Here is a 25,189-nt window from a genome sequence, read left to right on the forward strand (position 1 = left end):
CAGTGGGCAGGCGACAGGCGACTTCCGTAGGGCGGGCTGCAGCTGCAGCTGCCAGAGTAGCGTGGGCGGGGAACCTCCCAGACGTCCCGGCCATTCGGCTCTTTCCCTGACGAAAACGTGGCCAACGGCTGCTTTCTGCCGTGTGGAGATCCCGTTATCTGCATATCGTCTGCCTAACTGCCTAAATACCTATACCTGCAACCAGGTAATTCAAAGTCTGCCCCAGGGTACGGTAGCACTCGCCCGCCTATCCTGCCATCCTCTCAGCTCCCTGGCCGGGCTGGGCTGGGCTGGGCCCCCGGCCTCGCCTGGCCTCCTGCTTCTCGGCAGGAACCTTCAACGGCGAAGTTGTCGCTACTGGAAAGGCTGGAGAAAAGTCAGCCCCATCAGACTGCCTTGAACAACTGCCGCGCCTACCCTACCGCATTGTGCCGTACTGCATCGTAATATTGCAGAGTCAATAATTGATACGCGCGTGCACATGTGTGCGTTTACCCACCTGCCTATGAAGCTAGTAGGGACGTGGACTGCAGTGCAATGTATACTGCATACGTTCCATGTGCAGGCAAACACCATATAGTACTCTACGCAGTAATCAGGCAGAGAGACACGTTCGTATGCGGCGCCGTGGAGCCGGTGGCCACCGCTGCCCATTGGCCAATTGGACACCCACGCGGCCAATGATAATAATAACATCAAGGCCACCTGGGAGCTCTCCCTGTCCGGGCTCTCGGCCCTCAGCCCTCAGCTGCAAGTCATACATACGCCTACATGGTACATGATACGTTTCCCCATCTCGACTCTCAGCCTGGTTCCCCAGACTTGAAACTGGCTCTGTCAGTGGCACCTCGGGCCTCAGATCTCACAGACTCGGACCGGCCAACGTCTCGGAATAAACTTCGAAGAGGCGCCTGGCTGAGTTTCCACAGTCGCCATCGTGACCAGAAATAGCTAGGAACATGTCTCTGGCCGTCCTCCAGGGCAGCCGGACGCACTCGCTCCCACGGCCAAACTTTTGATCAGTCGTACGATGCGTGCGGTACTGTGTGCCGTACTTATGTTAAGTTACGTGTGTGGCAGAAGCAAGCTTCGACAGACTGCCGCTTGATCTGGGATCGAGCACCCAGGCACCACATGACATGATGCGGCCGGTCAGCACAACCGACCAAGTACCGTCCAGGGATTCGCAATGCTGGGTCGGCCTCTGTTCCGCCGCAGGCTGGGTATGGGCGGCGGGTTCTGGTTGTCGTCTGTCGGCGCCGAGATGCGACCCGGAACGGTACGTACATCGATTCATTCATTCATTCATTCATTCGAACATGCGGTAAAAGTACATGGCAGGGCACGCAGGACACACGCATCGCATCGCATCGCATCGATCGAGCCAGGGCGCCTGTCGTCCCGGAATACCTACCCACGAAACCAAAAGCCAGCCTTATCGCCCTGGCTGCGGTGGGCATAACGTTGGGCCCTGCAACTCAGCTCGGGGAACCACGACCAAAACTCTACACGTGTATGGGACCCTCCCCTTCCAAGGCGCACAAGGTTCACAGGGGTCCGAGGATCCAAGGTGACCAGGTGGGCTTGACGGTGACGGGCGGCAGGTACCTGCCAAGTACCTTCCATCCGACAAGCGCTGTTGCGCCCTCGGCTTCCCTTCCGGGTCCCGGCAGTCGCCTGACAAAGGCCTCGCGGAGCCAACCAGCGAGCATGGAAGGCGCTGCACGGGGAGGGCGCTTGTCTCGAGTGGCGACAGGGGTCTTCCATGGGCCAGGGACAACTTTCGAGACCTGATTGACTGATTCCGAATTGCCTTTTCAACACCGCCATTTGTGCCTCCTGTGACGCTGGCACCTGTTGGGGTCTCCTTTTCGTCCTCTCAACGCGCTCCCTCCACCTGGATGGGCAGGCTTGACATCATCCGGCCCGTGATGCTTCACCCACGCCGGCGCCCCGCGATACTGAGGCTGCCTGACCGCTCAATCCCACCTCCGGGGCGCTGTCGGCCGGCGACGATCAGAGAATGCTTTCCCCAGTGCCCACGGGATCGATGCCTGAGACGGGACACGCAGCCAACGAGCAAGCAGCAACCCTCGTCTCGGGCGAGACGTGGTCCGCAGCGCCGTCGCTGTCATGCTCACATTGGGTCTGCAGGCGCGCGGAGCCACCCTGAAATCTAACTCTGGAGGATCAAAAAAGATTGAGACACGAATCCTCATCTCCGCCCGAGCCATATGGCTTCGTGCAGGGACCAGCCCCCAAAGAATCCTTCGACGCGTTCCACAGCTTCCATTGCTTCCATTTTGTTTCCAGCCTGGGGCCGCTCCACTTCGACAAACTCCACATAAAGTGCCCTGCCAGCCTGCCCACCCTGCCCAGGATGCCTCTCGCTTCGCTGCCCTGCCCTGCCCGGCCCTGCCCTGCGTGGCCTGCGCTGCACTCGCCGCCGGGGCTTCTCCGGGCGGGTCCTCCTCACTCTGGTCCCCTGCCGTGCTGTGAGCACTGTGGCCTTTCCTGACAGCCTCCTGGGCCCAACGGCTTCTCCGATTCCCCAGAAATCAGTGCCCTCATCGAGACGGGGCGCGTAACGAGCCCACTTCGTAAATTTGGAAGACTGGATGACGCCAATAGCGCCAATGCGGGCACGATGCGGCTCATCAATATCTGACGTCGATTCTCGTCGCCCTCGGAATTACCGCCGCCTCACCTCTCTTCCTACGGGCGTGGCTGTGTCCTGTCCTGCGTGTTCTGTACGCCCTCGCGATTGGTGGGCGCGCGCCCAGACTCGGAGCACGCTGCCGAGCGATGAGGACAAGGGCAGCAAAACACCAGACCAGATTCTGACAGGGCCACAAGGCAGCTGCGACCAGCCACCGCATATGGGTGTTATCCGCCTCGGTGAGGGTTTCCGAGGCAGACAAGATTCTCCGACCCGGTTTTTATGTACCACGGGCCTGCATGGATCAACTACGGACTCGTCGGACGAAGTTGTGACCGCGTCGGCGGCTCCTGTTTCGCCTGTTGTAGGGTCTGCCAAGCTTCTATTGGTCACTCCGCGGTGGCTCAACGCTGTTGCAGCCGGCTGATGAGCCGGAATACAGATACCACTCTGTAACTCCAGATAACCTCGATGTATGATTTATTTGTGATGCCAGGCAAGACGGACCGCGAATGCTCGCCCACGGCCACCGCTTACGGCTTGCACAGGCCTGTGCAAAGTCACGAGCGGCCGGACTTCCCAGCCGAGGGCACAATCTTCCTGCTTTGAGACAATGCCGAGCCCATGAGTCCCACGACGGAGCTTGATCGAGCAAGAGTGTCAAAGAGTCGTACTAGGTTCTGAGCTTACCACCAGGGTCGCGCCCGCAGGCGCATTTTAACAGCGCCGGCGCATTTGCGGTCAGGCAAGCCAGGTGCAGACACAACTCCCATCAAATCGTCGTCATCGTACCACATCAAACTCTCCTCGGAGCGGCTGTCTACTGTACTGTTGCGTCGTGCGCCGGTGAAATCACACTGATAGCCAGTGATCTTCATAATTGAAAGTAGCAGGCCGGGAACATCACGCCACGAACTGCGCACGGCACGGGACGCGATTCGACAATCGCGCTGCCCGGCTGACGTGAGCAGAACCCAGGAAGTGCTGTAGCGAACGAAATACCTCACTTTCTCCAGGTGTACAACCTGAGGTCGCGGCTCCCTGCGCACCACGGCGAGCACGGAAGACGGCTCGGCATGAATTGCAAACGACACAGGTACTTCTGACATCGCACAGCAGGATGTAGGCTGCAACATGCAGCTCAGATACACGAGTACCTGCCGCGTTATCGTCGTGCTTGTGCAAAAGGATCAAACCCGCCCAATACCTCATTCGCTATGCAAGTCACCTTCCTTCTTGATCTCGTTGCCACCGGTTACGGAGGATCGGTGAAGGTACAATTTGTGCTGTGTATTACAATCTGCACGCGGGCTATCCCAGTCCGGACAGAGTGCACTCATCGAGACTGTTCTGGCATCGAGCTCGGTGAAGTCGGCCGGGCCCTGGCTAAAGTTCGGCATGCAAAACGAGGACAGGGCTGAGGCGGTCGTTCCGACATGTCGATGCCCCGTGTTCCGACGACCCCCATCAGTCCAATCTAAAGAAGCATACCGCACCATTGGAACGACAGACCCGATAGCCTTTGTCCGTTTCTTCAATAAGCTTCGCCCTTGATGGGCAAGATTCCGCTTGGCCACACATGCATCGCGCATTAACTATCGCATTGCCTCACCGCTCTACGCCTGAGGAGCCGACAAGGACTTGACCGAGATGCAAATGGGTACGGTTCAGGTCAGCTTCGTTCGCTCACCTTGCTCCCTCCCCTGTCCAAGCCTGAGCCCGGTCTCAGTGCAGTGGTCATCTAACAAGGTCCACTTTTGCTTCGTAAGGCCAGGACCCACCTCAGCTGTCAGACTCATCACTTTGACGGGGCGATTTTTTACAACCCGGGGCAAGGAGCACAGGTTTTATTACCGGAAGGATCGAGAGATGAGCCTCATGCCGCCCACCGGGAAGGGGACGCATACTGTGTGCCCATCTGGCCGCAGCACATACTGCACGCAGAGGAGCTGTATATGCTTCTCCTGGCCCTGGGCTCCGGCCTGCCTGCTTGTGGCCATCCGTTCATGTCCGCATGTCGCAGAATCCCAGATTGGTAGACGTATCACCATTTCTAGGTGTCATGCCAACGCCTTGTGGTACAAACCAGACTAGCGCGACGCTGTCAACCTGCAGCCCCCATCCTACGTATCCGCATCTGTACCTGCGCCCACCTATCGATCTCCTTTAAACCCATGCACGGGTCGATCGCCGGGCAGGTGTTATCCTCTTCGCAACGCCCGCCTGGTTCCGTTCCGTGGCAGGACAATACGCGCGAGGTTATCACCGCCAGTCCACGTCACCAGCCAAGTCAGTCAGCCTGACTGACTGACCTTGAACCCTTGCAAGCCTGCGGCTCCGGTTTGCTGGCGCTGGCCAAGGTGGACGGGATTGACTCCACGCCTCGCCCGGTCGTGGCCAGCCGTGGTTGCCGTGTCATGTCAGCATGCGCGCCTATCCCCAACCAGACGCTGCCGTGGACCGTTGGACAGTCTCACCGGTCTGTGATGTGGTGGGCAGAAGGGGCAGAAGCAAAGACAAGAAAAATAAAGCAGCAACTCCTTGATGGGCTGACAATGCGAACTAATGGAATCGGGGTGGATCGGAAACTTACCTGCCTTGCAGAGCATTCCAATCAGGAGAATTGCTTCCAGAGTAGCAGCGCTAGAAGCTGCCTCGTGATGAATGGGCATCTCGCAGCTCGAGGGTTGGGTAGCCACGGCCCGGCTCTTCTCCATACTGCATCAAACCGTCCCGTGATGCCTGGCGGTGAATGTCACGGCCGGTACTTTCGAGGTACCTGCTCCTGGGGCCTTGTCAACGTCACCTTGGTAGCGCTATGCAGCGAAAGGGATGATGACGGACTGGGTATCCCAGCAGCCTGCATCACGTTTTGGACAGGGGAGAGGGTTCTTGGGGATCCAGATCCTCTTGATTAGAAACGACATGGGCCCACCCATCCCAAAAGTCAATCCAAAGTCCAGTCCCACCATAGGGCAGCAAACGCAAATTTTCCCTGAGAGAACAGCACGGCGCAACGCACGCACGCACGTACGCTACTCTGCGCGCCTGCGCCCGTCTCCATTGTCCGACCTTCGCTCCCGCTCCCCCCCGCGGAGGAGGTCATGGAGCTCTGGCGAAGCCCATGTGCCACCATCCCGGCCCTGGTCTTGGTGCTGGACTGGCAGTGGCATGGCAGTCTGCCCGTCTGTCTGTCTGTCTGTCCGTCCGTCTGTATGTCCGTCCGTCCGTCTGCCCGTCTGTCTGTCGGCAGGGAACAAGCTCATGAGCTGAACAGGTACGAAACCACGGCTATGGGAATGGTCCCACACTATCCACACTGCTTTTTTCTGCCCTGGTCGCTCACAGTCCCTTCACCGTGTCCACGCCATGTCCCAGCCTTCCCTGTCAATGTCCATCATCCCGGAGCGTTCCCCCATCGCCAACCTGCTGGCTCCCTGGCTGTGCCAGGCCTCGCAAATGTAAAGCCTGTTCCCCGGGAGGATGATCGCTCGCCGCGTTGTCCGTCATGCTGAGCCCTCTCAGTCACCGCCTGTTTCATTTCCTTCTGGATATTTCCCGAGAAGATAAAGTGTTTCCTGCTACGTATCCCTGTCCTGTTCGTCGGGTCTGACGGTTCGATGTACTATGTACCGCCGCCCGGCCTCCCTCCCCTTGTGTCATACATATCTCGACCCTCTCCCTCCGCATACTTATTACGCTGTCTCTTCTTCTGTCTTGCGTTATCACTGTTCCAAGACCCTCCTTTCATAATTCTTGTGTGTCCGAGTTCGAAAACCACCATACAGCGTCCCGCTCCCGCTGTTCTGTGTTGGCATTGCATCACCCCGTGCCAGTGTTGGAGCATTTAGAATCATCCACAACCGCTTCCTATTGCATAGACCTGCGGCTCCACAGCCACCACATCTCACTTATCCCACGACCCGTGTTCGTGATTTCACCCTGTCCCGTTACACGAGACTCGCCCTGTTTCTCACGGACGAGGCGGACTAGCACCCTTTCCCGAGCTCTGAGAAACATTATATGTTCCCGTCACTCAGTAGCATCCGCATCCTACAGCTCCTCCTCGATATCTCAAGATAGACACCACCCTTGAGAACACATCCTGACGGATGACCCACAAACAATAACCCCCACAAGCGCAGTGAGAAGTGCAACAATGGCCTCAATGCGTCGAAACGTCCCAGGCCGACGGGCCGTGAAGCCCAAGCCTGCTTTCCCCTCTAGACAAATGCTCGTCCTCGGTACGTTCCATGCCTACCAAGTCCGCGCCAGTCTCCGCGCGTGGAGGCGGGAGCAGCCCTGCCTGCTCGCCGTTGACCACTCTGTACTGACGAGGGAAAAATAGCCATGTGCCGGATTTGTGAACCAATAGCCTTTATGTCGATATTTCCGTATATCTACTACATGGTACGGGATTTCGGCGTCAACGAGAAGGACATCTCCTTTTACGCTGGAATGGTGACCTCGGCTTTCACTTTTGCCGAGTTCTCGACGGGCATGCTATGGGGACGACTGAGCGACAAGATTGGCCGTAAGCCTGTGCTGCTTACCGGCTTGGCCGGCACGGCCATCAGCGTCCTGGTCTTTGGATTCGCGCCCAACATCTGGGTTGCACTCATCGCGAGGGCCCTGGGCGGTCTGTTGAACGGGTAAGTTCAGCCAGCGCGCCCTGTGCTAAAAACAAGAGACTGACTCGCTCTGAAGCAACATTGGCGTCCTGCAAACGACCGTGGCCGAGCTTGTCACTGTCAAGGAACATCAGCGTAAGTTGGCAATGAATCTTACTCTGCCATCGATGAGCGGACTCCAAACTGATATCGAGCAGCCCGTGCGTATACGATCATGCCGCTGGTCTGGTGCCTAGGATCTATCGCAGGACCGATGATTGGCGGGAACCTCGCGCGGCCTTGCATAAACATGCCAAACATCTTTCCGGCGGGGACCATCTGGGAGAAATACCCCTACCTGCTACCGAACCTCTTCAGTGCGGCAACGTGCGTCTTTGGCGTCATCATTGGAATCCTGTTTCTCGAGGAAACCCACGCCGACAAGAAGAGCCGCCACGACCCGGGACTCGCCCTTGGCAAATGCATTGCGCGCTACTTCTCGCGGGAGCGCGAGGAACTGAAGTCAGACGATGCTTCCGAAACGTCGTCGCTGCTCAGCCGCCATGAGAGCCTGCCGGATTACCGAACCACCGAGAACTCGCCCCTGCTCTCCTCGACGCCCGCGGCCGACATGGAGGCGCAACCCCTTCTCGACACGGACGTGGTCGACAACCGCCTGCGAGCGTCGACCGAGAGGACGGAGAAGGTCACCATCCCCGCCAGAGAGGCCTTCACGAGGCCGGTCATCATGAACATTGTGTCATACGGAATATTGGCATTGTAGGTGATCCCGGAGCACCTCGGGGTGTTCGTTTTCAAGCTAACAGTATTTCCTAGTCACACCATGGCGTTCGACCAGCTTTTCCCCGTATTCCTCAGCTCGCCCACGCCGAAGGAAGCGCAACCGATGTCCCTGCCGTTCAAGTTTGTGGATGGGTTCGATATGGACCAGAAGACAATCGGCATAATCCTGTCCGTCCAGGGAATCTACCAACTCTTCGCCACCGTCTTCCTCTTCCCGTTCGTCGTCAAGCGCATCGGGACTCTCCACCTCTTCCGACTCCTCGCCATGACCTACTTCTTCCTGTACTTCTTCACGCCGTACCTCGTCCTCCTGCCCGACAACCTGCGCATGGTGGGCGTCTACATCGTAGTGGTCTGGCGCTGCACGTTCTCGTCGATGGCCTACCCCAGCAACGCCATCCTGCTCACGAACTCGGCGCCGACGCTGCAGACCCTGGGGACGATCAACGGAGTGGCGGCCTCGACGGCGAGCCTGTGCCGCGCCTTCGGACCGACCATCACCGGCGCCCTGTACGCCGTGGGCCTCTCGACCGGGTACTCGGGCCTCGCGTGGTGGTGCAACGGGCTGGTGACCATCGCGGGAGCCCTGTTCAGCTTCCAGATCACGGAGCCCAAGGGCCGCATGGATGCCGAGAAGGTCGACGAGGACGAGGAGGCGGCCAACGAGGCGGCCACCGTGGCAGCCGCCAGCGAGCTGCAGCCCGAGGTCGTGCCCGGGCGACTCAGCATCGACATGGTGCGCCGCGCCAGCCAGGTCGACCTGTGAGCCAGCGCACGCGCGCCCCATGCAACCACCGACAAACACCTCACCGACCAACTTTCCCGGGGGCAGCAGGAATTGCAAGGCGAACCGAAATGTCGCCAACTGACGACTGGTCAGGAGCTGCAGAGCCCCTGCGGGACTAATGCCGACTCACGAATTCTCTACTTTTCCAACATTTTTACTTTTGCCTTCCTACGGGCGAAACGGCTTGCGTTTAATGGAGTGGTAGACTGGGTCACGGGGTCTCTTACCCCCATGCTGTTCACTGGGCTTTTCTCAGTTTTCTGCTCCTTTATCACATTTTCATTTTTCATTTTTTCCTTCCCAGAAGGATGGAGCACGGAGCAACAACAAAAGACGGTTCGCCGGGTCCGATCCCCATATGAACTTTTCCGATTCCCCATCGCCGCTTTGCTTTTTTTTTTTCCTGCTGCTTTAGCCGGAAACCCCCCCCCCCTGTCGGACAGAGGAAGAGGGATTCGGCCCTTCCTTCTCTTCTCTTCTCTGACCAGCGCGAGAACAAGACTAAGACTTTTTGGACAACGCAAAAAAAAAAGGAGGGTTTCTTTTTCGGATGGGTCAAGAGGGATTTTTTTCGGGCAAAGAGAAAATTGGGAACATTGGGAAAAAGTAGGGGATTTTGTTTTCTCGAGACGGTGTATTTTTCGGATCTTGTTTCTTTTTCTTTTTATCTTGTCCTTTTGCACTTTTCTTGTATTTTCGAGCACGGCGCCCAGGGGGGAAAACCAACAGACATCACAGCCAACAACTGGGAAAACGGCTAGGGTGCAGGGAGGGATGGATTCGGAACCAGTAATCAGGGAATTTTTCTTTTCTTTGGACGGGGATCGGTTTTGGGTTTCGGTTGGGATGGGCTTTGATCTGGGCAACATGGGACGGGGAAGGGGGGAGACTGCTACGTGAACCGTAGCAACAGCAGACAGATCTTTTTCCTTTTCGGCATTGGATATGGACAGGTTTCATTTCCTCGTTTCTTTCATGGTTTTTTCTTCACCCCCTCCATCTCCTCAGCCTCATGGCAAACGCATATTGGGTTGCTTTTTTCACCGAGTCTGCATGTCGTCTTACCGTTTCCATAGAAGTCATTGTTCATGATACCAGGGCCCCCAACAAAGGAGGATCTCCCAAGCATTATTTTTAAACTTTGCCAATGATATTGCATACCTCGAGTCTCTTGTCTACTCTCTCTTGCATACTCTGTGTCTGCCTTCTACTACGCATTGTGCATGGCGCGGCCCTTTGTTATTTTTGAGCCGGGCCGAATCAGCGTGACATTCCGCCGGCGACTTTCTTTGGAGCTGCGCCGCCCAACCCCACAGGCCCTTCGGATGCCCTTTGGGGGGGGGGGTGGATTGGGTTTTTGTCCTGGGTTGGGTTTTTGGACCTGGGGCCGGCCTGTGGTCTGGGCGAGGGGGAGACTAGGCCCAGCGCAGGGGGGAGAGGCCGACAAGCTTTTGGTTGAAACGCGATTGATTGCGGCTGTTGTTATTCCTTCGGCCGGTGGTTTGTGCCCGGGGGCTCTCGGGAGAAGCGACTTGTTGGTTGGGGGCCAGAGATTTGCCAGGCGGTCGCGAAATCGGATCCGGGGCCCCTGTGGGTGCAGATGCAGCGTAATATTTCCGGAAGGAATGTAACTCCGGCGCACGTCGTGTCGTCATGGGCTGGTCCCTGGAAAGAGTGATAATAATACATACCATAAGTAGGTGTTATGTACTGTACTGTACTGTCACAGCAATGTTCATCCCCCTCCCCTTGGCCGCATGCTTCCGTGACGAGCGCAGTGCGTCTAGACCGTGGCAGATACGGACGGGTCATGCGGGATGGACGGGATGGGCGGGGCAAGCCAGCTCTTGTTGGTGTTTTCTAAACGCGTGGAGTATTGGCATGGTGGTAATGACCAGTCCATCGTCGGGCGGTGGGCTGGTGGACTGGTCCAGACCGAACCTTGTTCGCAGGCGAGATGTACCGGACGCGTGGGTTCGGGACCGGTGAGGGCTGAGCATGGCACGTATTGCAGTTGATCGGACATATCGATGAGATGTGCCGGCATTGCCAGTTGTTGAAGTGACGTTGGAGTCTGTATGCCGTAGTATCCACATGTGACTATAATTCCATAGTCTGGACTACTAGGTATGCACTCCGTAGTCTACACCGTAGCTGCTGCGCATGTAGTCGACGCGCCCCTAGCCCCTAGCGTGCATCTAGCCAGGCGCGCAGAGCAGGGAGGGGGAGCGCCCCTGAGGGCTAAGCTGAGGAGCCGTCTCCCCAAGCAGGGCGGAAAGAGAGAGGGGAAGTCCTCACCGGCACCACGCTGCCCCCTACCGCCTCCGCGTGCGAGCGTCAATTGCAATTGACCGACCTCGAGCCCGACCTTGAGCCCCGGCCATGCTGCATAGGTAGTGTATCGACCTAGTGCACGCGAGCTGAGATGACGACGATGGCAGTGGGCTGCCCAAGGCGGACGGGGTGAAGACGAGGCAAGCTCGACGGCCAATGAGGTATAAGCCATTGCTTATCTCGAATTGCGGATTTCCTGATAGAGGAAGAGGGAAAGAGGGCTCTTTTTTGCCCCTTGATGTGGGAAAGGGCTGACATGGGGTGCTCCCCCTCTTTTGGGCCCTTGTCCCTTTGTGCATGCATATAATGTAGATTACACTACTCGAGGGGGCCGAGGCGAGATGCCAGGCGAGGCGTGGCTTTCTCTGTGGCCTCTGCCGTCTCGCATTGTGTCGCGGCTAGCCGTGTGTCGATATGGTCGTGATCTGCTGGCGTTTAGAGGCGCAAGGGGAAGGGGCCTAGGAGAGAGTTCGTGCGCGCCAGCTTGACCAGATCCCCATCTTATCTTATCGCAGATGGTTGAAGAAAAAAAAAAAAAAAAAAAAAAAAAAAAAGCTCCGACTTGCTAATTGCTTGTTGCTTGTGGTGCTGTACTGTCCTGTCCTGTAGTGTAGTCAAGGCCAAGTCCAATCGATCCACTGTGGCACCTGTTCTCCTCTATTGTACGGTAGGCCTGCGCTGGTAGTCTATCGTCCTCTATCTGCTCCTATCCTGGTCTGCCCTGTGTGCTGCACATGCTCTGCCTGGCCTTGCGCAACCGCCCGCCGCGAATCCGCTCGACGACGAACAAGCAACCCTCCCACTGTGTAACCTTGCCCGCCCAACCCTCCTCACGTCGAGCTGTTGCGGCCCATCGGATCCCTTCCAGAACTTCCAGAAGCTATCGTTCGAGTCGTTGGCTCTCAGTCGCGCCGCCTACGCCGTGCTCCTGCTCCTGCTCCGCCTACCCGCCCGGGCCTCAGTCAATTCCTGATGAGACAAGACGCCACAAGCTTATCGCCGGGTTAACATCTGGGCGCCTGAACCAACCTAAACGGTCCCTGGATTGGAGCTGCAAATGATGGCCCGTTCAGCCTTGATTGCGACCACTTGAGAATCCATCCGCCACCTACCACCGACCACCGACCACCGTCCACCAGCCACCGGAAGAGCCAGTCCAGACCGGCTCCCTTTGCCCACTCAACCAGCCGACACAGGTCGGACCGGACGACACACGACTCGACTCGAGACGAGACGAACCCAGACGAGACGAGACGACCTATTGAACAACGGCGCAGACTGTCGGTCTGTCTTCCTTCGGGCTGCACCCAGCCGACCAAAGACCGTCATTACGTAACCCATCGAAATCGACACCATCCTCGCCCAAGCCCAAGCCCGAGCCCGAATTCAGGTCGAAGCCGGGTGGTGACAGGGAATGGACGCCGGCCGAAAGAGGAGGATCAAGAACTAGCTTTGAGTAGAACCCATCTGCCTCAGCTCCGTCCACGGCCTTACCGGGGAACCTCCCGTCGCGCCGGAAGAGGATGCCGGAAAACTCCCTGCCTTCTCCGCAGATGCATCCAGCTAAGCGGTTGAGGCAGTCCTCGCCCGAGCGGCGCTCTGACAAGGACTCGCCCCCGTCTCTCAACGTCGCGACCTCCGGGCCGTCCCCCGCCACCAGCGAGCAGCACGGCGATGGGCCTCCGCTAAGCGCGGGCCTCGCCGGCGGCACCAAGCAGGATGGGGGTGCCGGCGCCAGTGCAAAGGTCGGCCAGAGCAGCAACTTCCGCAACGTCAGTGCCTGCAACCGCTGCCGCCTCCGCAAGAACAGGTGCGACCAGAAGTTGCCGAGCTGTGCCAGCTGCGAGAAGGCCAATGTTGCGTGCGTCGGGTACGACCCCATAACCAAGAAGGAAATACCTCGCAGGTGAGTGGTTCTGTAGCTTGGCCCGTCTCCCTTCTCACGCCGAGGAGCCTGAAGGTTGACCTCGTGTGTACAGCTATGTTTTCTATCTTGAGACTAGAGTAGATCAGCTCGAGGCGCTCCTGCGCGCAAACAGCATCCCCTTCCCCCCAGCCAACGACCTGGAGCATTGCTCGCGGATGGGCGTCGATTCCGTGTCCGTGAGATCTCCAACTGAGGCCGCGGCGGCAGCTCCTTCAGACACCATGGACAGCATCACCGCGGTGGGCAGTACCGGTGAAAGAAGCGACGAGGCCAGGCTGCAGAGGCTGGTGTCCAAGTCGGATATTACACACGGCAAGGAAGGTACGGCAAACCCGCGGTACCTTGGATCTACATCCGGCGTCTCTTTTGCGCGGGTCGTCTTCGCCGCCGTCCAGTCATCCGTCAATGAGAACAAGTCTACTTCCGACAAGGCCGGAGTGCGCCCTTATAAGCCCGTCGGCGGAAACTCAAATTCCGGCATTGGTACTACGATGCGAGATTCCTTCTTCGGCCTGCACACAAAACCAACTATCCACCCTGCGCCCTTCCCGGACAGGGAGGTCGGAATGGCATTGGTCAACCTCTATTTCGAGCATGCGAACCCGCAGATACCCATCCTCCACAAGGTTGAGTTCATGAGGCTGTTCGAACAGGCCTACGATTCTGAAAGTCCCCAGCGTGGGCCCAAGGAACTATACATGTTGAACATGGTTTTCGCTATCGGCGGCGGCATCATAATGGGGGCCATGGCTAAGAATGAGACGCAGAACAGCCAGGCGAAACCGGGGGAGGGCAAGATGTCCTCGAGGCAAGCACAGCCCGAGGAGTACCACGCCAGTGCTATCGTCCACCTGGAAGCCTGTCTCAACAACAGCGGAGGCGGGCTGGAGGAGCTGCAAGCGGTATTGCTCCTGGCAAACTTCGCATTGCTCAGGCCCGTTCCACCAGGCCTGTGGTACATAGTCGGCGTTGCAGTCAGGCTCGCGGTCGACCTTGGTCTACATTATGAGGACGGCAAAGACGTCGACACCGGCCTTAAGGAGGTCTCAGGGCCACAACAAGAGATGCAGCAGCGCGAGCGGGGGAGGAGAGAGTTCATCCGGGATGTTAGGAGACGTCTCTGGTGGGCTACTTACTCCTTTGACCGTCTAGTGAGTATTTGCGTCGGAAGACCGTTCGGTATCTCAGACCAAGTCATCACGACCGAGTTCCCGTCTATTTTGGAGGACGTTTATGTCACCCCCGAGGGGTTCAAAGAACCACCTCCAGATCTCGCCGCTCAACCCACATACAAACTTGTCGCCCACCACTACTTCCGCCTGCGCTTGTTGCAGTCAGAAATTCTCCAGGTACTACAGTACCAACAGGCCCAAGCTGCAAGGGCTTCAGGACAAAATGTCAAGAACCCTTACATGCACACGAGCCTCCCTTCCCCTTTCCTCTCAAAGTATGAATCCTTCAGAGCATGGAGAATAGACATCGACAAGAGGTTATACCACTGGAAGGAATCCGCGCCAACAAAGCAGCGCACGGGGGTCGGGTTCTCAACTGAATTTCTCGACCTCAACTATTGGCAAGCTGTTGTCATGCTGTACAGACAGAGTCTCAGCGTGCCTGCGATGTTCGAGGGCGAGTACAACACGTCGATGGAAGTCAACAGCCCCAACGTTCACAATGCCGAGCTTAGGGAAGATGAGGACAGAATATACCTGAAGGTTGCGGAGGCTGGGCAGAAGATCATGCGGCTATACAGGCAATTGCACATTGCCGGTGTTATCAACTACACTTACCTGGCCACACATCACATATTTATGGCGGGTATATCGTACCTGTACGCGATATGGCACTCGCCGATTGTGCGAAGCCGTCTTGTGAGTATTTGCCCCTGAAAGTTACATGGGAAGCCCTACTGACAGCATGACCAAGTCGATGGATGAAGTAGATTTCACGATTCTTGCTGCCACATCTGTCTTTACAGACCTCAGCGAAAAGTGTCCTCCGGCAGAGGCGTGCCGTGACGCCATTGACCGCACGGCAAGGGCGACGATAAGAATGGCGAACTCTACCGGTGGTTTCGGCCAGGTTCTCCCACGAAAACGGGCAGGGTCAAGAGGCAGCGTGGACCAGCGTGACTGGGCGGCCAGGAGCGACACGGCCTCCAGCAAAGGCCAAAGGCATCCTCACCACCAGGGAGGAGACGAACGCAACCTCATGGGGGCGTCGCAGTACGGCCTGCCGGGCATCACGGACGCTTATGCCAACGCGTCATCGAGCTCCCACCTGCCACCGATACAATCAGCGCTGCAGCGCATGAACTCGCTCCCGAATCTCAAGGCGGAATCGGACGGGTTCTCCATGATGCGGTCCGTTCCGGGCCAGCCGCGCAGCAGCATCACCGCACCCGAGGCCGGCAACAGCCCCGACACGTCCGCAATAGACCCGTCCCTGCTGCCGTCCCCGACCGCGGTGCGCACGCCCCCGGGCGTGGGGTCGCCCTCGTCCAACGCCGCCGGCCCCGCAGCCCGCCGCGGCAACATGTCCCAGCTGCCAGCGGCCACTACCGCCGCGCAGATGGCGGCGTTCCTCGCGCACTCGCAGGCGCCGCACCAGCAGCAGCAGCAACAACAGCAGCAGCAGCAGCAGCAGCAACAGGCAGGCGGCTTCTCGCCCGCCCGGCAGCTCAACTTCGGGGACCTGCAGGGTATGGACTTCCTCAACCAGGTCACCGGCAACAGCAACGGGAACCTGCCCGAAGGCGTCGAGGAACCCCAAAACGGGGACTTCGGGTTCGGCCTCGGCTGGGAGGGCTTGCACCACGACTTCAGCGACGGCCAGCAGTACGACCTGTTCGACGGGTTCTTCTTTGGGGGCCAGCAGGGCGGCGCTGGGTCGAACGGGGTGCTGTGATTGGTTTGGTTACGATAGGTCGGTGATGATGACAAGTGAAGCGAGGGAGAGGAGATAGAAACCGGAGCACAAGAACAAGAACAACGACGACGAAGAGGTACGGTGAGTGGCTGAAGAGAGTAATGATGATATCCTGACGCGTGTGCGGCAGAGCTGGCACATGCCTTTCTATTTTCCCGACCATGTTCATCAGACAGACAGACTACGAGGTCTCTCAGTGTGTATATGGGAAAGCCGGAAGTGGGGGACGGAGGGTGCGGAGGTTGGCCATTGTCCTTTATTTTCTACTTCCTTCCTTCCCTCTCTATCTCTCATCTCTCTCTCGCGATCCTTTTCCCTTGCGCTGCCCATTTATACCCTCCTGCCCTCCGTGGTGGACGTCTCTTGGGCTTTGACTTTTTCCCCATCTCATCTTCAACTTTTGTTCCTCGCATCGTTTTTCATTTTATCATCCATCCACCTTCACACATCATCATCACCATTATCGTCATCATCATCATCATCATCATCATCATATTTATCAGCGAAGATATCTTGGTCGGCCGTTGAAACGGATGAGGAAATGAACAAAACGACTTGGTGTTGGCTGCACACAGGGGCCGGGAAAAGGGGGCATGGGGCGTGTGGGAGAGGATGGGAGTTTATCCTCGAGCATGAGCTAGACGGGGTCGGGATTTGATGAATGCACACACACGTTGAGGTGATCAGTAGCAGGTGATTTCGACGACCGGTCAACTGTCACATACATACACACATAGCTAGCTGGTGGGGGAGGGGGTTTGTTACTGTGTGGACAACGTGAAAATCGTGATTACGAGCATTCTATGAGAGCACCTCCAAATTTCTCCCCCCTAGATCATGATACAGTGAAATCCCGGTCGCCAAGGTCAAAATAAAAGAAGAGGAGATTCTTGTTTTCTGTTTCTGCCCAGCTGAAAACCCGGGCAACGCAGGGCAGGTAGGTGACCAACCCAACGCCGGTAAGATGCAAGAAACAGTTGGTTCGTGTATGCCGAGGGCCTCCCGACATCATCAAAAGGCTGCGCCCTGAACACACGGCTGTTTAATAACACAGTCCAGCCCCAAGGTATCCCGTGATCATGACCCGAAAAGCACTCCTGTCGTGTGATCTGCTTTCCGTGGTCGTGCTTTTGTACAACGTCAGCGCCCAAGACGCCTCGACACCAGCTTGCGCAGCAGCGAGCTTCGACAACTCGCGGGTCTGTCGGTATTTCTTCCTGAATTCTTAGTCCGTTTTGCCCCTCCAGCTTCGACTAGAACGCCGCTTGCTGCCTCCGGGCGGGGCGATCTTGCACTCGGTTGTACGACATCTGCGAGAAGGGATCACCATTGTCCCTCGGGCCACGGCCACGGCCACGGCCCCCAAAGTCACGGCCGCCCCTGCCTCCGAACCCTCCACGGCCATCCCTATCATTGCGTCCTCTGTCGCTTTCGACAGTGACGCCATCCAAACGCCGCAGGGTGGGAATGGAGTTCATTACTTTTTGAGAGACCGAAGGTGGCTCGCGCTGGCCGCCCTGAGTCGTCACCCACCAGTTCACTGCGTCGACCGTCGACTGAGAAACGCGCTTGCTACTCATGATGAACTTCTCATATGCTTCCCTCATGATTCCAAACCGCACACGACGCATGGCATTCGCGACTTCGCTGAAGTTCCGCGGCTCCGCACCTCGCTCCGCGTTGCGGGTGTCGAACGAGGCGGCTTCAAGGCCATCGTGGCGCTTTATGGGGAGCCCCGGCAGTGTCCTTCTAGCATCCGAGATGTCATCTTTCCTCAGGAGAAGCCAACCTTGTCCTGACTTGTTCGCTCGTCCTGTGCGACCAAGTCTGTGGATGTACTGGTCACGGGTCGGCGGTACGCCGATCTGGATGACGTGGGTGACATTTGGGAAATCCATGCCTCTGGCGGTCACATCTGACGAGATGAGGATAGCAGAACTGGCCCTCCTGAAGTTTTCGGCGACTCTCGAACGCTGCCTCTGATCGAGGCCTGAGTGGATAGCATATGCAGGCGGCAGGGACCTGAGGGAACGGCTAAGATACTGGAATGTCTCGTCCATAAGATTGACAACAGCCGTGTTGTTGAAGAAGACCATGGCCTTGACGGGTTCAGACCCGTGCTCGCCATTCTGGGCTTTCTCGATGATCTCCAGGATTGTGGGGACCAACTGCTCGAAGCCGTCGACAGGGACTATGTGCTGCGGTACCTTCTCGTGTGTAGGAGCCTCGTCGGCCTTGATAGTCTGTACGAACTGGAAGTTGCTTGCATCGACGTAGACGCGCGCAATCTGCACGACGTCCTTGGGAATTGTGGCGGAGAACAGGAGGGTCTGGCGGGGCTTCTCTTTGCGGCTGGGCAGCAGACGCACTATCTGCTGCAGTTCCTTGTCGAAACCCACATCGAGCATCCGGTCCGCCTCGTCGAGGACCAGCGCCCCCAGGTTTGGCGCGTCAATGCCGCTGTACTCATCGCTGAGAAGGTCCAGAAGCCGGCCGGGCGTGCCGACCAGGAGATGGCAACCCTCAGACTTTGTCTTTCGCAGCATCATAGCCTTGTTCATGCCGCCAACGGCGGTCTGCACCTTGACATTTGTGTGGCGGCAAAGCTTCTGGGCTTCGGCGCTAATCTGCTCTGCGAGCTCTCTAGTCGGGGAGACGATGATGGCTCGGATGTTGGTCGCGTCCACCCTGTCGTGGTTACGGGATGCAAGCGAGGGGTCATTTTGGATGATTTTCTGGATAGTGGGGACAAGGAAACCAATGGTCTTGCCAGTACCGGTCCTGGCCTGGGCGACACTGTGCGATGCGGGTGGTCAGTCTTAGTTGCGATGTAGCGGATCGACCATGTGATTGTCGTTTCGGGCGAAACTTACATGTCTTTGCCTTGCAGGGCAGGGTTAATACTCATGGACTGGACATCTGTCATGGACTCGTAGCCCATGTCCTCGACAATGGACTTGAGGATGTTGGGGTGGACGCCGAGCGAGGAGAGACCGGCGAATCGGGTGATGAGGCCGGACTGGTTGCTGCCATCTTGTGCCTCGGCGGCGGCGGCGGCGCTGGAGTAATTTCTCGAGATGATCTGACGACTGATCGAGGTTGCGAGAACAGCCGGCTTATAGGATGTCGATGGCTTGGGGGAGGCGTTAAAGATCAGGCCCGACAGCGAGGAGGGAGGTGCGCGCAGGGCGCGACAAGTTCGGGCCTGCCGCAGCAGCTGTCTCTTCAACATTTTGGAGGTGGAAGAAAAGGTCGAGTGAGAGAGTTGATTGAACTGCACTGGCCGGCGAATGAACAGACCCTCGAAGTTCAAGAAGTAGAACTTGATTGAGGTTGGAAGGCCGTGGCGAGGGGTGAAGGTTCGGGAATCTTGACTGCACGAAAGATTTGCGCAGATGAGAAGCACGCTTGGGAAAGTTCAGGTGCGGGAGCAGGGGACTTGACGGAAAAAGTCGTTATCGATTACGAGGCGGTAATGCAGTCAAGACCCCTGTCGCCCATCCCACCCCTGTCACTTTCGACGACCCACCCCAGCAACCTCGGAACCTTCACTACCTCCAGCTGCCCACTATGACACTTCAACTTCTCTCACATTCAAAACCACATCTACATTCATCTGCTGGCTGCCGTGTCTCTTCGTGTACTCTTGAATGTACTCGCGAAGGCCCAGCCACGGTCGTTGCCCGAGCCCTTGAGCACGCGCTACCATTTGTAGACAATGTTAATCTAGCAACATGCTACCGCCGAAATGCTGGCGGCGAGGGCGAGGAGAGAAACGGTGAGCTTCATTTTGAAAGAGGGGGTTGGGAAGTATCCTGAATGGGGGAAAGAGACAAGGGATGAGGTTATGCTTTGTCTGGAGTCTGTAGTGTTCAAGTTGAGGATGACCAGGAAAAGAATCTTATGGAAAAGCAATGCTCTATGGTCTGTTTACTCGTGCTGCTGTCCCCGGATCATGTACGCCCAGCCGACAGATTTCTTTAAAGAAAGAAGATGCAACTAACTTACAAGCTTGTACACCTCATCTAAAGCTCACGTTGGCTTCCCTTTCAGTCCGAGAAGGCTGGCCTCGAGCCCAAAGGCCGCCGTTACGAGACTGTTTTGCGTGGACACTTTAAGCGCACTGATGTGGAAGGCTACAAGTGTTGTGAGGGGTTTGAAAGCATAATTGTAAAAGCGTTTATCTCCTAAGAGTAGTTTAAAAGGAGGAAATAAAAGAAATCTAGCTATTTAAGCATTCCAAAAAGTGGTTGTAAACCAGGGTTAGGGATATATATGTAATACACCCCTTAATTAAAAGGCGGTTTTTACCTTATTAATTACCCTACTTTTTTAAGTAGCTAATCTATACTTAAAAACATTAGCTATAACCTGCTAAGCCGTTAATTATTTAACCTTTCCTATAATATATATACTTTATTACTTAAACTTTAGCTACTTATAGCTTTATAACGCGGCCTATAATTAATAATTAAACCTTTTTTTTAAACTTTTTAATTAAATTTATATTTAAAAATACTTATTTTTATTAATTTTAAGCACTTTTTTAATTATATTAAAGATAGCTAAAAGCAATAAAAAATAAGCTTTTAAGCCTTAAGTTATTTTACCTCCTTATACCTTTAAAGTTTAAAAAAAGAAATATAAGCGCATTTAAATTAATAAAAAGCTTATTAATAAAAATAGCAAAAGCTTTAATGCTTTTATTAAAATATTGCTAAATAATATACTTAAAAATAAATTTCCTAATTAATTTAAAAACTAATTTTAAAGTATATATTAATTCTTAATATAACTTTAAAAAACCTTTAAGCATATATAAATAACTTAAAGCTTAAAATAAAACTCCTTTTTAAAAAAAAAGCTAAAATAAAGCATAAAAAGAAGAAAGAAAATATAAAGAAGCTTAAGAAGATTAATAAGCATTATATTCCTTATTTCCCCTGCATTAAGAGTTTTATATATAATTATAATAATAATTTTTATATAAATTATAATAATAAAGATAATTATTGCTATTATTATATTTAAAGCAATTCCTATAAGCTGCTTTTAATATTTTTTTTATTATTTACGCTTTATCTTTACCATGCTTAATTTAGCAATTTCTTAGCATTTAAAAAGTCTTGGTATACTTAAAAGGAGGCCTTAAATATATATAAGTATAAGAAGTTTAATCCTGCTTATATTAATTACATTTTTACAATTCCTTTTAATACTTAAAAGCTTTTTATCTTATAATAATAGCTTATAAAAGCTATAAAAAATAAATATAAGGATATAATAAAGCACCTTAAAGCTTAAATTATAATTACTTTAAAGCAATATAATAAGGCTAATATAAAGGCTTAAAAGCTTTAAAATTAAGTTATTAATAATATAAAAACTATAAAAAAGTATAAGAATTATATTATTATTATAATTAAGCGCTTTAATTTTAAGGGTAATATTAAAGAATAAATATAATTAAATCTTAATTTAAAATTATAATTAAGAATTTAATTAAAAATTAAAAAAGTTTTTTAAAAAAGTTAAAAGGTTATTATAATAATTAAAAGAAAGTTTTAAATTAATTAATATATTATTGCAAAGATTAAAAGATAGTTTTTAATTATAAAAGAGTTTTTATGTAAGGGTTGCATTATAATTTTTAGGAAGTATAATTTTTAAAATTTTTAATAAAAACCTAATAGCAAAAATAACTAATAAATAAATTAATTCCCTTTTATTACTTCCCTTATATCCTAAAGATTTAAGAAAGCTTTAAAATATTTAAATTAAGCGCATAATAAAACTTTAATAAGTTTATTTATAAGCATTTTTTTAATTTTTAAATATATAATATTAAAGGTACCCTTTTTAAATTCTTATTTTAATTATATTTATTAAATATTTATATGCCTAAGCCTTATTTTTAATTATTTATGCTTATTAATAATTAGGCATATAATTATTTAATTATTGCAATAAATAATCCAAGGCTTGCTTAAATTTAAGGTTATATTTTTAAATAAGTATTTTAAAGCCATTATTTCTTTAGCCATAAGCTTTAAAGCTAATAATTTAGCCTTAATAATTAAAGTGGAAATAATTACTTATTTATATGCTTTTTAATATATAAAGCCCTTAAAAAGGATTATTATATACCCCTAGGAAAATCTCCAGTCCTCCTTATTATTAGTAAATAAAGCATCTTTAGCTATTAAAAACGCTTAAGCTTCTTAATTTCCTTTAAATTATAATTTAAGGAATTAAATAGCATATAAATATTAAATTACGCGGTTTATTACCTTAAAATAACTTAAACCTAAGTTTATAAGGAATCTTAATAATATAAAGCAAGGGAATGCTATATTTAAATATATTATAATTATTATATAAAGGATGGAATTAACTTTTTCCTAAAACTTTTAAATCTTTTATTTTAAGGCTTATTTAAAAAAAGGCTTAAGCTCCTTTTTAAGCATTAAAGTAAATAGTAAAAAGTTTTCACTCCCTAATAAGTTATATTTATTTATTATCTTTTTAATATATAAGTTATAAAGGAGCGTTATAATGTACTTTTCCTGGTCTTTAAGAATTTATACGCTTAGGAATTATTAAGCCTTTTCTTAATTCTTTATTTTATATATAAACTTAATCCCGTTTTTAATTCTTATAAAGGATTTGCATTTATTCTTAGGATATATAATTAAAATATTATTTATATAAAAAAAGATTGCTACCTTATAAGTTGGGTTAATAAAAAGGCATGGCTCTTTTAATAAGGGTTTTAAGCTTAAATTTTATAATATATAGCTAAAATCCTTATATTAAAGAAATAAGGAGTCTTTAAATTTATAAAATACCCTTAAAAATACTTTACATTTCCTTAACTCCTTAAATTTATTAAGTAGTTTGCAATAAATTTAATTTAACCCTTTTTAGCTAGCGTTTAGGAACGCAATTATAATATTAAATTATTAAATCTTTAAATTAAAGTGCGCAGTAATTGCCATTATTATACGGAATAATTTTATAGCTAAAGTTGCAATATATATGCTTTTTATAATAAAATAAAGTTGCAAGTCTTTTTAAATATAAATTTATATCTTAAAAGATTTAATTATTCCATCCTTATTAAGCTTATATTTATATACTTATTTTAAGAATAGTAGCGTTAATTTTGCTTTTTAGCGCTTAATGATCCTTTAAATATTAAGCTTAATAAGGCTTTATATTTCTTAATATATTGCTTTAAGCCATTTATCTTAAAAAGGGCTTTTTTAAGTTTCTCTTTATATAGTTAGTTTTAAAGGTAGATTTTTATAATATTGCCGCTATAAGTAAGGCCTAAACTTAATCTTAAAGGCTTAAATAATAGCTGCTATTATATTATTTAAGGTTAAAAAATATAAGTTTTTAAATATTCTTTATTTTTATTTTTTAAATTAATTAAGTAAAAAAGTAATTATAAAGTTACTTTAAAAGGTTATATTAAAGTAAAACGTAATTATATTTATTAAATATAATAATTAATTAAAGGATTCTTAAGGATACTTATTTTAATTATGTATTTAAGAAAATCTTTTTATAAATTTAAACCCTTAAATTTATTCCTATATCCTCCTTATTTATATTAATTAAAAGAATTCTTAATTTCTCATAGCTTTAAGCATATATAATTTTTAAAAGAAAGGTTTAAATTTATTAGCCTTTGCTTTATTAATAAAAGTATATTTCCCTTTATAAGAGCTTTATTTTAATATATTTAAGGTTTTCTTAAGGGTTGAAAGTTCTTATTCTTAATCTTCTAAGCTTTTTAAAAAAGCAGTGCATAGTAAACTTTGCTTTTTAAATTTAAGAATCCTTACCCCTAAATTTTAACTAAAAGTATTAATTTTATCTTTTCTTAATATAAAATAAGTATTAAATTTATTATTTAAATTAATTAAGTTATCTTTTACATAAGATATTAAGGGTATAATATAAATACAATCTTAAATTTTCTTAGCATTAGCAATTTTAATATTTAATAATTTTACTTTAAGAATTAAAAGGCTGCTTTTTACTTTATTTATTACTAATTTATAAAATATATCCTTATTAAATTATATATTTCTTATAAAGATTATTTGCTTAAGCAAAGGAATTTAAATTTAAAAGATATTAAATGCTATATAATTAATTAAATACTTAATATAAGCCTTTAGTTCCCCCTTTATAAGGCATCTCTTTATATTATTTTTATATTTCTTTTTAAGCATATATGCTTTGCATTTATAAATATAAATATTACCTTAATAGGGTAATAAATAAGTTATAAAATAATAAATCTATGCTAATTTAAACTATTAAAAATAGTAAAAAAACCATGCATATAAAAAAATATTTAAGGCATGCCTTTTTTTTCTTAAAGCAGGTAATATATTATGTAATTAAGCTACAGCTTATATTACCTTTAGCTAAAAGTTAAAAGATAAATTAGCTTTTAATAAGATAGCTAAAGTATATTTAATTATTACTTTACTAGCCCTTTTTATAGCGTTATTTGCTTTTAAGGTTTAAAGGAGAATAAGTTTTAAATTAATATCCTTTTATTTTGCTTATTTAATATATTTAGTATTTATAAATTAGCTAATTATTATTGCCTTAACATTTTGTTTAATTTTGCAAATATTTAAACTATATTGCTATTTTACCTAGCTTTCATAAGCTTAAAAAATGCTAAATACTTATTCTTAAGTTTTTAATATAAAAGGGAAGATGCAAATAAATCCTAAGAACTTATTTATTATTATAAGCCCATAATTTAACTCATTTAATGCTTATAAATAGTAAAAAAGGTTTTATAAAATTTAAAAAAAGGGTTTTAAATTCTTACCTTTTAATAACTTACATTAAATTATCTTTTTAGCAAAGGCTTTAAAGCAATTCTTATAATTAATTTATTTAATCCCCTTAAATTTTACGCCTTAAGTATATTAAACTAATAATTTAAGAATATTAGCCCTTAAATATTTAAATTAAAAATGCTAAAGAATTAATAAGTTTTTTTAATCCTTATTTAAATATTAAAAGGGCTTAAAAAATTTTATTAAGTTTATTAAAAAAATTACAAGCCTATATATACTTATAATATTTATAAGTATTTATAATAA

The 25,189-nt window shown here is 49.7% G+C and overlaps 4 protein-coding genes across 4 annotated transcripts; 2 read left to right on the forward strand and 2 right to left on the reverse strand.

Annotated features, from left to right (window-relative positions):
• Positions 1–3,345: 3,345 nt before the first annotated feature.
• INS49_000674 (uncharacterized protein) lies at positions 3,346–3,768 on the reverse strand (the record flags this gene model as incomplete). The annotated part of the gene is made up of 1 exon (XM_043161511.1): positions 3,346–3,768. One exon carries the CDS (start codon positions 3,766–3,768, stop codon positions 3,346–3,348), a length of 423 nt encoding a protein of 140 aa, XP_043030017.1.
• A 3,122-nt stretch (positions 3,769–6,890) lies between these two features.
• INS49_000675 (uncharacterized protein) lies at positions 6,891–8,839 on the forward strand (the record flags this gene model as incomplete). The annotated part of the gene is made up of 5 exons (XM_043161512.1): positions 6,891–6,903; positions 7,008–7,311; positions 7,367–7,425; positions 7,488–8,049; positions 8,107–8,839. 5 exons carry the CDS (start codon positions 6,891–6,893, stop codon positions 8,837–8,839), a joined length of 1,671 nt encoding a protein of 556 aa, XP_043030018.1.
• A 3,908-nt stretch (positions 8,840–12,747) lies between these two features.
• Positions 12,748–16,028, forward strand: INS49_000676 (uncharacterized protein; the record flags this gene model as incomplete). The annotated part of the gene is made up of 3 exons (XM_043161513.1): positions 12,748–13,100; positions 13,174–14,992; positions 15,048–16,028. 3 exons carry the CDS (start codon positions 12,748–12,750, stop codon positions 16,026–16,028), a joined length of 3,153 nt encoding a protein of 1,050 aa, XP_043030019.1.
• Positions 16,029–17,302: 1,274 nt separating this feature from the next.
• On the reverse strand, positions 17,303–19,281 carry INS49_000677 (uncharacterized protein; the record flags this gene model as incomplete). The annotated part of the gene is made up of 2 exons (XM_043161514.1): positions 17,303–18,845; positions 18,923–19,281. The coding sequence occupies 2 exons, from the start codon at positions 19,279–19,281 to the stop codon at positions 17,303–17,305; spliced, it is 1,902 nt and encodes a 633-aa protein (XP_043030020.1).
• Positions 19,282–25,189: the final 5,908 nt, after the last annotated feature.

The sequence above is a fragment of the Diaporthe citri genome (assembly GCF_014595645.1).
Source record: "Diaporthe citri strain NFHF-8-4 chromosome Unknown scaffold_1, whole genome shotgun sequence".
Lineage (NCBI taxonomy): Eukaryota > Fungi > Ascomycota > Sordariomycetes > Diaporthales > Diaporthaceae > Diaporthe > Diaporthe citri.